The 12,375-nt window shown below is 40.6% G+C and overlaps 1 protein-coding gene across 1 annotated transcript in view; it reads left to right on the forward strand.

The window, feature by feature from the left end:
- LOC139733228 (paired box protein Pax-1-like) overlaps window positions 1-6,195 on the forward strand; it is a 34,648-nt gene extending 28,453 nt beyond the window's left edge. Inside the window, exon 3 of the mRNA XM_071644067.1 lies at window positions 6,046-6,195. Within this exon, the coding sequence (XP_071500168.1) occupies window positions 6,046-6,195 (150 nt within the window). The remainder of the gene's footprint in view (window positions 1-6,045) is intronic.
- The last annotated feature ends 6,180 nt before the right edge of the window (window positions 6,196-12,375 follow it).

Raw genomic sequence — 12,375 nt, forward strand, 5'->3', positions numbered from 1 at the left:
GTGGTGTTAACTCATCAAGTTCTAGATATAGCCTTGTGCCTTTTTATCTGATCATTCAACTCTGTCTCCATGCTTCTTTCGTCGTGATTTTTGCTTTGAAGCAACGCAACTCAAAGTCACTCAAGGATGCAGAAACATTCTTCGCTTTCATGGAAGTTTCTTCATCCATTTCCATGTTTCTTGTCAGGTCAAGCTTTATTTGTTGAAAAACCTGCCTAAAAAGTTATCGCCGACATGTCGTCGTCGTAAATTCAGGCAAGATGGAAGAAGTGGCTGACAATGTTTATATCATTATACCTCCAATATGTAACAAGAAGGCGCTGTCGAATCTGGGCACCGACACGATTTGATGGGCCCGTGTCGGTGGTTTGATAAGCTGCAGCGAGGTTCTAAAGCGTGCCGAGCGAAACTCGAGATGATCTACTTTATTTCTTCTTTGTTTCTTCCATTTCACGAATTGTTTTTTTTTTAAGCTGATTTTGAAATGTTTGACACGTATGACATTTATTTGTCTCATCGTATTTTTTCACTTTTCATAGATTAGGTCTGTTCTACGAAAAATGGAGGATTCATGCTTCGAAGCGCATGCTTTGAATTGAAGTGTTCATCTATATTCATTTTCCACCATTTAACTAAACGGCCATATGATGAACTGATAAAGGCTTTATTTCCTTCTAATGGATTCAATACTTGATTGTCCCTTGGTGATTTTGAAACAAACGTCATATCTTCCCATGATCCTGGCGCATCGAGTGGGAACATCTGTTTGTTTCTCTAAAGCAGTCATGAAAATGGTGACAATGCTATTGGCTCTTCCCACTGCGTCTTACATGGTTTGAAATTGAAGCAATAAAACCGAGAAATATCGGCACTCGAAAATTTTTATTACTCTTACGATGAATGATCTGTGGTTAGGAGAAAAAAAGAATGATATAAAGGAGGGTATACTCCCGTGAACATCACAATCTCGACAATCCAGTGACCAAGGGAACATGACTATTCCACTGAATGGGAGACAAGGGAGCTCCTGTAATTAAGAAACGGACAAATTGGTGTCAGATGACAGAACAACAATTCGATTACAACGATACCTCGTGCAGGAATCGTCAGCAATCGGCCAGGTTTCCTCTTCCCACCCATCCTCGTCCGAGTGATGATGTCATGCGATTTTATGGCCCAGGCTGCCAGCGGAGTGTAGATCCGGGGGATTATTGCTGGGATGGTGCGGAAAACGTCTAAATACGATCTAGCCTCCAAATTTAGATTAGGGGTAACAACTACTGACACTTTTCTGCTTTCATACCATCTTTTTTCACTGATGATTCCGTCACAAATCGCAAAGGAGCAACTGACAAAAAATTTACCGAACTTGTGGTGCCCTTGTCGTCTGTTTTGCCAGAACTGTCAAACGTGCAGACATCAACCGATAAACACACCATGAGGAAAAGATAATGCCATTGAATGTAGTTAAACATTCTGAATAAATCTGGGCAGGGCAAATGCTTCCAATTACTCGTGGAAGACAATGTTGCAAGTGGTGGTTAAAGGGGATTTGTTTTCTCAAGCATATTTGATCAGATTATCAGGCAATCACTTAAGTGCTTCATCGAAAAAAATGTAACAGATACAAAACTATTGGCCCCAAATAAGCTCATACAATCATGCCACATTAAAAACACGCAAGGAAAAATGAAATCAAGTAAAAGAAAATCGTTCTTTGGTATAAAACAACGATGTAGGTGAGAGAACTTGTAGTATCTAATCGTATTGCACTTTTTTGTTTTCATTTTAAAGCCGTATTACATCTCGTAACAACTTTGTAGAAAATCACAAAAGGAGGATGAAAAAATAGCCGAATATATACATAAACATATACGTGAAGAACACGGCAAGAGAAGGAAGGAAAGAAGAGAGCAATAGTCATGGCAGAAGAAATAGCAGAACAGGAATGCATTTATGAAGAAAAATATGACTTTAGACTGACAGGACAAAATCTCTTTTTTCATAGATGGGAAAGGGTACATAGAAGGTAATAAAATAGGATGCTGTGTTATGGTGATGATGATTGGACAAAGCTGTGTTAACACTATCCAGTCATGTATGAATATTTTTGAGCAAACATAAGAGGTTTCAGAATTATGAAGAGGAGAACATCGTAATGTGTGCTTGACAACCTACACAGGCCGTGGTTCGGATACATTTTCTCTTTAGTACAAGTTATCTTTTCGACTGAAATTGATTTGTACATCTTCTCACCTACATGCCGAAGTTAATAAGGAATGATTATAGTATAAGGCAGCATTGACATAGAACAAGCAATTAATGACAAAGGATAGGGCATATGTATCTCAATCTTTGGATAACCCTCTAGACCCTGCTTTTCTTTCAAAAGAACATTGATGATTAGTTATTTGCATGAGCTACATCGGACGAGCATGATTTCAGATTTAAAACTGCCCGAGTTTCGTTAAATCCTTTGTGTAGTGTTTGGGATCATGTTTTCAATGTAAAAGAAAAAAAAAATAATAAATGAAAATTATCCACCTTTCATTGATTCATCAATACCGCGATTTAGATAAATTCGAGTTTAGACCACATTGATGGTTATGACCGTGAGGATAGTGATAATGACAATTGTGTCACCCATTTTTGCAGGGTTGCGAGGATGTTGGCAATGTTTACAGCAGTAACTTGATAGTTGGATAGACACACACACATACACACACACATACATGTACATACATGTATATACGTGTCCATTGTGGGGACATCTTTCTGTGTTTACCTGACTGTAAAGCAGGAAGCTAAAGTCATTTGTTTTACTTCGTAGTCAGAATGAGGTATCGCGTACACTCATTTTGTGCGGTTCCTACTTTGAACCTATGCGTGGAACTTTTTGTGCTACAATTACAGCTGACTAAAATGCAATCAATTAAGCGAAATGTCGAATTCATTTAGCGTTGACCTGGTAGTAATGCGACATTATTGCTGTGTTTTATGTTCCTCGATGTCGCTGTAAAATGTATATTGCCGCTGTGTGTGACAACATTATTACATTTCATTTCTGATCGCCCTAAAATTATATTCACTTTTCTCCACCCTTCTTCATTGCCAATGCGTCGTTTGCAGTCACATATCATATCGCAGATGACGCGTACCCGTCCATAAACCAAGTGGCATGAAGCGGTAGATAAATCACATCCCACGGCCTGCGTTATTACAGCTCTACTCCAAATGATGAGTTTTCATATCCCCATAAAACTTCACGGTTGTGAATCATTCACCCCGGTCACTCAACCTCCCGTAACTAAGACAACCAGATAAATCGGAATAAAGCTCTATTTTTCTTGTTATTAGTGATGTTACATATCATATACATCAGCCGATTTATTGAATGAAACGCTCCGGTGTATTTTTGCAGGTTGAATACGTTATGTTCGACCATCGCAAACGTACGTCCAAAGCAGAGCTAGGGCTCATTCTTCACATCTGTATCGGATGTGACGTGATTTAATTTTTGATTTATGCCTTTTCATGGTGAAAGGACAAACGCAAAGAGAAAACAAAAGAGAAGAAAGAAGGAAAAAATGCGCAAAGATGGGTCACGCAGAGACAAAGACCTACGAGAGATAAAACATTATGAATTAACGCTATACATATTTTCTTGTATATCTTATTCGGCGGCACTCGGGTTAGACGTATATATACATATTTTTCCTCTCTATCTTTCTCTCTCTCTCTCTCTCTTACGAAAAAGGACCTACCCTCATGTTATCTCGTTTCGGGATGTCTACACACGTGTCACAAAATATGCTTCATCTTGCGCCGCTGACCCAAGCGCGATAAATCGTCGCTAATTAGCCACTCTCTGTCACGTCAACATGATCAATAGGTAGCCTCAAAGCTCCGACCGAAAAGATATACGGGTTGCCTACTTGCTTTATCCAATACTGATGTTAAAAATGTAGCTGGACGATACCAATATTATGTGTCACTAAATGCTGGAGAACATCCATATCAAAAGACATATTTTCCATCACCTGTCATTACACTTTCTTCTGTTAATAATAACATGAAAATGGTCTTAAGGTTCCATACATGTTTTCCTTCTTTGGTTTTATAAGATACGTATGTGACACTTTTTGTTTGTCTTTGTGCAATCAATAAACGTGGCATTAAGTAAACAGCTGTGACTTGATTCTCAACATTTATTTTTGTTTAGTTTTGGGCTTTTCATGTCTGAAAATGTGGCTACTTTAAAGCATAACTACAGAGTTTTGTCTTAAAAGGAGTCATACACAGTACAACTTTGTCAGAGTTACTTACATGAAGGGAACAATAAAGTAGATAGGATCTTAGAACTTCATAGAATAGAGGGTTTTTTCCTGTTTCACACATGACGCCCAGATAATATCATATAAGCAGCGAAAGTCAAAAAGCGAAAAGTCACGAAGGTGAAGGTCCTTTGATTAATACAAATATTTACTGATACAAACGATTGTCATGATTAAAAAAAACTGTTAATTGTAGTAAAGGATTTTTATTTCCTATTGTGTCTAAATAAACAGAAAACGATGCACACATTAAACATAAAGGAAGCTTCTTCCAGTTTGATATTGATAACACTATGAAAAAAAGTTCCACAGGTTGCAAACACAACTTGCCTCGCAAAACATGACTATACAGTCGAGCCAGTTATACGACTTTTCGCAGAGATGAATTTGCAGTTTCCTAGAAATAAAAGAAAACATGATAATAATGATAATAATGCAACGAAACACGTAGTTTTCTGCTCTAGACGTCCTTCTATTATTTCTTTGGTAAATCCTAGGTGATTACAAATTCGTCTCTTCCTCTTCGTTTTGAATACAAAAACCGTCAAGTGTGACGATATTATGAAATTGCAATGTGTTTATGCATGTGTCGAAGTTCGGCAATGGTATTGTGTCGACGAAGCACTGTGAAAGTAGATTTCGATCTCTTATATCTTGTGTCATGCATCTCTTGTGTTTTTCTACATCATTTTCTCTACATGACTCATGCTATCACCGTGTCATCTTGATACTATATCGTCACCTGACTTAGTATATTGGAAACACCCCCATCTCCTGGCAGAACAACACAAAACATGGTCTTCTTTATCCAGGGTAGCCTCTTCAGTGTTGCCACTGCTCTTCCAGAGGGTCCTGTCATTATTACCTTAGCATCGCCAGGTACCCATTTGCACACCTGGGTCGAAAAGGACCTGAGGAGTAAATTCATCTTGCCCAAGGACATAGGCACTTGACGGGATTCGAACTCGAGACCTCAGATTCAAAGTCAAGAGTCGTCACCACTATGACGCAGTGAATGTGACATGTAGTCCCCTGATCTCATCCGAGAATTCATGAGAAATATTTAGACGGGAGACGTATATAACAACAATTGATGCATTTTTCCCGACAAAACTAACCTAAACAGTAGTTAATCTGCAATTAAAATGAAAGCCAACTCAGTATGACACCATCACACGTCAGCCATCGTATTAACCATAACGCAGTCTGTCTTGGGAAACTTCTTTGCGACGATGGACTACGTACAAAGGAGAGTGAATGGAGGGATGAGTTTAACAATGAAGATGTTTCCTCATACCATAACAGACAACTTCTTTCCTAGACAGAGGTTACTCGAGATCAAACCTCAACCTACTGATGTGACTCAACTCGATCCTATATCAGTTGGCACCCCTGCATTCCCTCCTCGCACCTCCTTCGCAAAATGCTAATCCCTAGTTATGACGATCGACGAAAGTAAAAGTAGCAGTGGAAGGTGGAAGGAATCCGCGCGGCCGCAGGCGATGCTACCGATTCTCTGGTCGTTTTCTGCTTTTAGTTAGCGATCGGCTTTTAAGACGCGCGCTGGGTTATGAAGCTGTATAATAGAGTTTTATATCCTCGGGAAAAGCTCAGGCCTTCCGAGTTGTTGAGAGATGAGCAACCAGGAGTTGCTCGGTGAGTGTCTCTGCCTGTGACCCGCTTTCTTGTCTGTCTCTCCTCCCAATGACAGACGTCTGGGAGAAGGTCAAAGTCAGGCAGTGACCGCGCTGTAACCAAGAGGTTCTTGACCGGCTGCCGGGATTCCACATCCCTCGGCTACCTGGTCGGTAGGGTCCAGCTTCGTTTCATCTTGCTATGCTTCCATTGTTTTGCTTGCTAATGCGCCTCACCGTAAGAGAAGAAACTTGGAGACGGCATAGCCTGGATGTCTGTCTTCATCGGTCATTATTTCGGATATTGCTTTGTCTGTAAACAGTGACAGCTGCTTGGTTGCACCTGGGCGAGCCGTGACAATGTCATTACTTCGCCAGCAGAGCGCGGCATCGACACGGCCACGGCTCCTCTTGCGAACAGCTCGTCCGCGCGTCTGCCCGCTCGTTCCGCGTCGCCTTGTGTGCACGCGCTACAACGTGCTTGGAGGAGGGTTCGCAGGTGTAAACACCTTACAAGGGAGAAACACGCGTCGGTATTCGAGAACATGTCGGAATCTCGCACACATACGCACACGCACATCCACACATATACCTTACTCTCTCACTCTTTCTCTCTATTTCTCACCCCTGCTCTCCGTCTCTCTATCTATCTCTACTTTATATTTTTGTTGTGTGTCTCACATACTCTTCATTTCTCCCAACTGATCTTGCCGGGCCAGTAGAGATTGATTTCTCACTACATGTGTTTCAAACATTGTATTCAGAGTGCGGATGAGTCATTCGATCTCAGAAACATTACCCCGACTTGACGAGAGACTACAGTGCTTGCTTTCTATCCATCCATATTTTTCATTTTGGTTGGATTTATGTAGCGCTTTATGAAGCACTTTATTTAGCACAAAAGTTACAACTTGCAGTGAATGTAGTTATATACCATGATGGAAACCATGCAGACAAAACCGATGAGATCTAAGCATTGAAGTCTTGCTCGTATCTGCTAGTTTAGTCGATATCTTCATCACGAAACGAATCCCAGAACTGTATCATTGATTTACTATTTCCAGGAATGGGTTTATCAGTATCCAGGCATACGATGCTAATATGCAAATGAAACTTTAAAAGTCAAAACAAGACAAAACGAAACCAAGCCCCCCAAAAATAAATAAATAAATAAATAAGCCCAGAAACAAATAAAATTTCCCAACCACGGCATCAGGTCACAAGCGATTTGTCTTACGAATAGTAGGAAATATTTTGAGGGGGTTTCACACTGTAAATGAATACGGTCCTTTAGGCTTACATGGTTTTCACTACTTTCTCCTCATTATTGTAATCACTCTTGCCGACCTGTCTTCTGTGACCAAAAAGTGAGCTAAAAAGAGCCTGAATGGCATGACCTTGACACTATCTTGAGCAACGTGAATCACAATCATGTAAACTGAGTCATTTAGCCGTGATAAGGTGCCTTCTATGTTAACTCGTTCCACCGATTCACTCTGTGATCGAGAAACTTGACTGAATGCTGGGAGAGAAAACAAGATTAGGAAGTACCTGGTGTTAATCGATGTTATTTTGAGTTATTACTGCCGACGATTACATGTTTTTCCTCACTGACTCCACGGTAGTCAAGTGGTTTGTGTTGGTGTCGAATAACCCTGCAAACTCAAAGGGGAAACGACCATCGGTGTAGCAGCTCTGTGGCTGACTGCTCCCAGCAGAGCAGTTTCTCCGGTATGAGACGACTAGGACACGGAGAAAAACGAGGGAGAGAGAGCACGAGAGGGGAAAAAACACGTCAGAAATGCACCCTTATTTTCCTTACTTTCAGATGGGCGCTCAGAAATTTGCTGTCCTATGAATTACAACACTAGAAGGGTGCAACCGAGGGGTACACTTGTTACCCCTCTGGTGGGATTCTTCCCCAGTGCCTCGACCAGAGGGGATCGGTTGTTCACCTTTCGTTGGCTTGCACGGTAGTTAATCTTCCCGTTACCGGTGGTTACAGCTAGACGAGGAGCGGTGTCCCTTCGCATAAACCGACATCGCAACTATTCGGATATAACTTATTCGGTTAGATCTACTGCTTAAGCCATAAATCGTTTCGGGGTCTTCCTACCTCCCCTCCCCCATCTTTCTCTCCGCACAAACACTCCAAACACTCACCACTCTCTCCTTGCCTCCATGATAGGAGCTGAATCAGTGTAGATGTTCGACAGAATTAGTTTGGCATGAGAATTTCGGACAATGAGATGCATCCAAATGAGGGCGCTATGTCATGATTGACGAGCCTCTTTTCCATTGTGGTTCGTTGACCTGTAATCTTTAGACAATTAACATCGATCAGTGATTAGAGTGACACTTTTTGTTGACACGTGATCCGTTGCATTTTCCCTTTTTACGAGCGTCAATATTTCACTGAGTTGGAAAATAGAAGGTGGCGATCTCTCGGGAGCTGGTCGGGTCCAGGGGTTATTGACATCATGTCGCCCCTAACCCTAGCTACCTCCCTGCGCAAGTAACAAGAAAACAAGTGTAAACATCTAGGTTATGCCAGTAATCCACTTTCTTGTTGACTTAAGTCACGGCATGTAGCAGACGACATTTCACCAAGTTGTTAAACGCCATAGAAATCGCGCCTTCGCTTTTTTTTTCTTCCTTCAACCTGATAGGATATGCGCCATCAGTTGAGACTAGGTCCTAGAGTTTTTGAAGGGACAACCGATCGGCTTGAAGAATGATTAGGTTAGCAGACTGGATTTTTTATGCGATCCTGAAACCATCAGCATTTTAAAGTGCGAAGGAGCGACTATGATTTACAATCTTACTTTAAAACTTCCACTGTTTTTCTTTTGTCATAACTTAGAGATATTTATTGTCCTTTCTTCACAAGAAGATACCAAATTTTTCTCCAGGTTAGGAAATGAATATTAAGATCTTCAGATATCATTTTGTTCATATTGATTGTGTGTAATTCTTCTGCATATCATTTTAAACAAGAGCAATGAGGGTTTGACGTGAATCGTAATGTGTATTCGAAACGACGGAGCATCTTAAAGTTTATTAACACTAACTAGGGCCCTCTACCATGGATAATTGGTTGATATCCTTTGCCAATGTTGCACAGTTCATTGAAAGGCTCAATGAAACTGTCAAGTTTAATTTCAAGGGTGGCTTGAAGACATGGTCGAGTACTCGGGATGGACGGTGCCCCGAGGCAATCGGTAGTGGCCGGAGTTGGTTGGTCGGGCTGCGGCTGTGACGGAGACTCGTTGGTGGCGCTAACTGTGTACCCTAATTGAAAATCCCATCATTCCCAGCGGAAGTGAACTCTCGTCAATGGCGTCGGCCACCCTCACCTCCCATGGACTGCCTCTGCTCGTTTCCCGTACAGAGAAATTAGCGCCAGCAAGTCAACAAAAGTTTTTTAGCGAATTGATCCAAGCTCACCACATACCACGATGTGGAATCACGGGCATTATGAAAACGCAGAAATATCTACTCTTTGAATGAAAAACGACACTGCGATAATCCTGTGTCGATACATGATATTCCCAAATATTGATATTATCAAATAACAGACACCTTCCCGCTGATACTTAAGACGGCTGCAACATATGTATTGTACTTTCGTTAAGTGAATTTCGTCTTATGTTCGTTTAACCCTTTTCGTGCCAATGTGCACAAATCTCACACACACATTGTTATGGACAAGAAATGAATGTGGTAAGCAGAGGGTTTAGATATGTTTTTGATAACCTGTGCCATGTGGTTTTGTGCTCAGCTTAGAATGATATTATCATTGATTTGAAATCTTGATTTGAAATCTTTATGATATCTAGTTCGGCTTTGACCTCAGGAAGGAAGTTAACGATCTGAGGCAGACTCGAAAATGAAGTGAAAATATGTTTTATTTGGTTTTCAGTACAAATCATACCGGCTCAGCAGTTTGCCAAAGTAAAAAAAAAAAAATCATCGTTGAAGTGGAAATAACAATTGGCAAGTAAATCTCATTTAATATGTTTGATTCAACATGGTAAATTACCGATCAACTAGTATTGGTCAGAGAATCTTTGCTTACTGGGAGGATTTCAAAAAAAGAACAATAGGGTATAGGATCAAATCATCGAAGATATATAATTGGCCGCTTTGAAAATAGGAAAGGACAAAGACGTAAATTCATGAAACAATTCCTCGATACAACACAAAGTGAAAAATAAAATAAAAAAGAGTAGAAATTGCCGCAATGTTAACTTACACCTTCAATCAAAACTGATTGACTACTAAAGGAATAAGTGCATGATGAATTACATAGGTAATTGTTTTAAAAGAAAGAGACGAGGGTCATTTACTATGGTTTAACCCAATTATAGCTTCGACTAGACGTCAATGTGTACCAGCGATGGAATTCTCAGACAGATCCGAGGGGGTCAGTATCATCGATGTATGCGGAATATTATTTTTGATGACCTCGCAAAATGGGGTGGTAATTAGCGGCAAACGAGTCGAGTCGCCATGGTACATGGCTAGACACCTCTGTACTGAGACAAGTCTTCGACACGCCTGATTAAGACGTAATTGTTTGAGGTTGAATCCATGGGGGAACGAAACGTCCAAGGCGGCTTTTGTGTTTTCTTTGACTGGCTGGACCCGCGACCCTCCTCGACTCGGCCTTCCTACCCCGACTCCGTGGATGTCTTGACCAGTGAGTGACCGGGCGTTCGTTGCCAAGCTCTGCCGATATATTACCTAAAACAGGACATAATATCTTAAATGATAATAATATCATTATGTATAGTGCCAACACGTTCCTTTGAAGAGAGGTTATCATTGGGATTTTTTTTTAAATGATGTAGTGTCGATGAGCAAAATAGGGCAAAGCATAACAAACCGCGATAAAAAAGAAAATAAATAAGTGTTTACATGTTTCTCTGATATGTAAGGCTAACGATTTCTTTTCAAAGCGATGTTAATTGGAGAGAAAATTTCGTTCCCTAGCAACATTCCACGCTGCCTAACAGGCGATGTTTGTAAGCAGTCGATGTTAATAGACATCCGATTTCAAATTTGTTTCGTAAGAGTTGGAGTGGGTGTGTAAACTTCAAATGAAGGTGTTTAAATGCATTGTATTTGATTTCCTCGTGCACTTGTCATTTGTAATCAAATGAATGATATGTGGGGCAATCTGGAGTTGGGGTGAGTTATACTTCTTTCATCAAAATGTAAATAAATACTCAAATGTGATGTGATATTTCACAAGTACTGGTCCTCGGTGAAATTATGTTTTCAGAGGGTTTGTTTTGTTTTGTTTTGTTTTTCCCAAATCGAGGATTTAATCATTACAGTGTTGGAGTGTTTTTGAGGAGGTTGCTCTATGAACTTGATGACCCAACAATTATAACAAAAATAAAGTGTTTTGAAGTGGTTGAATAAAACAGTTTATACTTATTCATTTTAGAAATGAGACAGATTCTACAAGCATTTTCTGTCTTGAACATGCTTTCTACGATAAAAGTAAAATGAGTGAAATGTCATGCTGTATCACAAGTTAACTTCAAATAGAAATTTTCTTTTAATTTGATTTGTTTCGTAGGTTAACTTGACCAAGAAAGTTGAGGCGTAAAACTGGCGTGACAAACTAGGATAATACATGAAGGCAACAGTGTGGAGAAGGCTGATGCGGAGCCGTAGAGGGGAGTGGTCAGAGAATCATAGGGGGCGCCCTTTCTGTTTATCTACGCTCTTTTTCTTTCCTTCTTTCGATGGGGAATGGGAGGGGGGGGGGGGGTGGAGATAGGGGAAGGGGTAGCATTGTTAGTTGTGCTTTGAGCCGGGAAGCTTTGCATGGAATTCATTGCTCTCGATTCACTTGGATTCATCCACGGCGTGATTGTCAGCTCGGAGAGGAACGGGAGCTCGTCGAGACGACCGGATGAAAACTCGAGCGCGAGAGAACGGTTGAGAGAGATGGAAGGAGAGATAGAAGGATAGATAGATTGACGGCATTAGAGAGGGAGAGATGTGTACCTATTTATACTTCACAGGGAGGGATTTCAGAACGCTGTAGCACAGGGGGTCTCGAAGATGCAAAAGAGAAGGTGATAGGGCTCCACAGTAGGACAAGCATCTTTGAATCTTTCCCTATATTCATCACATAGGTATTTGTCACGGCTGTTCATGGATGAAAGCACTTTCAAAATTGCTGTAGCTGGTGTTGAATTTTCTGTGGGTTGTGTTTTTTTTTTACGTATCTATTTCGAAATAATAAATGGTACATATAAACGATGGGATTATATCGCTTACAATGGTGTGGACATCGGTTGAATACAAGCGCTTTCTTTTCAACTGATAGAATGTACGAATTCAGATAAGGAACATCTTATTTCTTTGTCATCAAAATTTTATGTCTA

Source organism: Diadema antillarum, unplaced genomic scaffold, assembly GCF_040938485.1.
Source record: "Diadema antillarum isolate AM-2024a unplaced genomic scaffold, OU_Dant_1.0 seq00000463_RagTag, whole genome shotgun sequence".
Lineage (NCBI taxonomy): Eukaryota > Metazoa > Echinodermata > Echinoidea > Diadematoida > Diadematidae > Diadema > Diadema antillarum.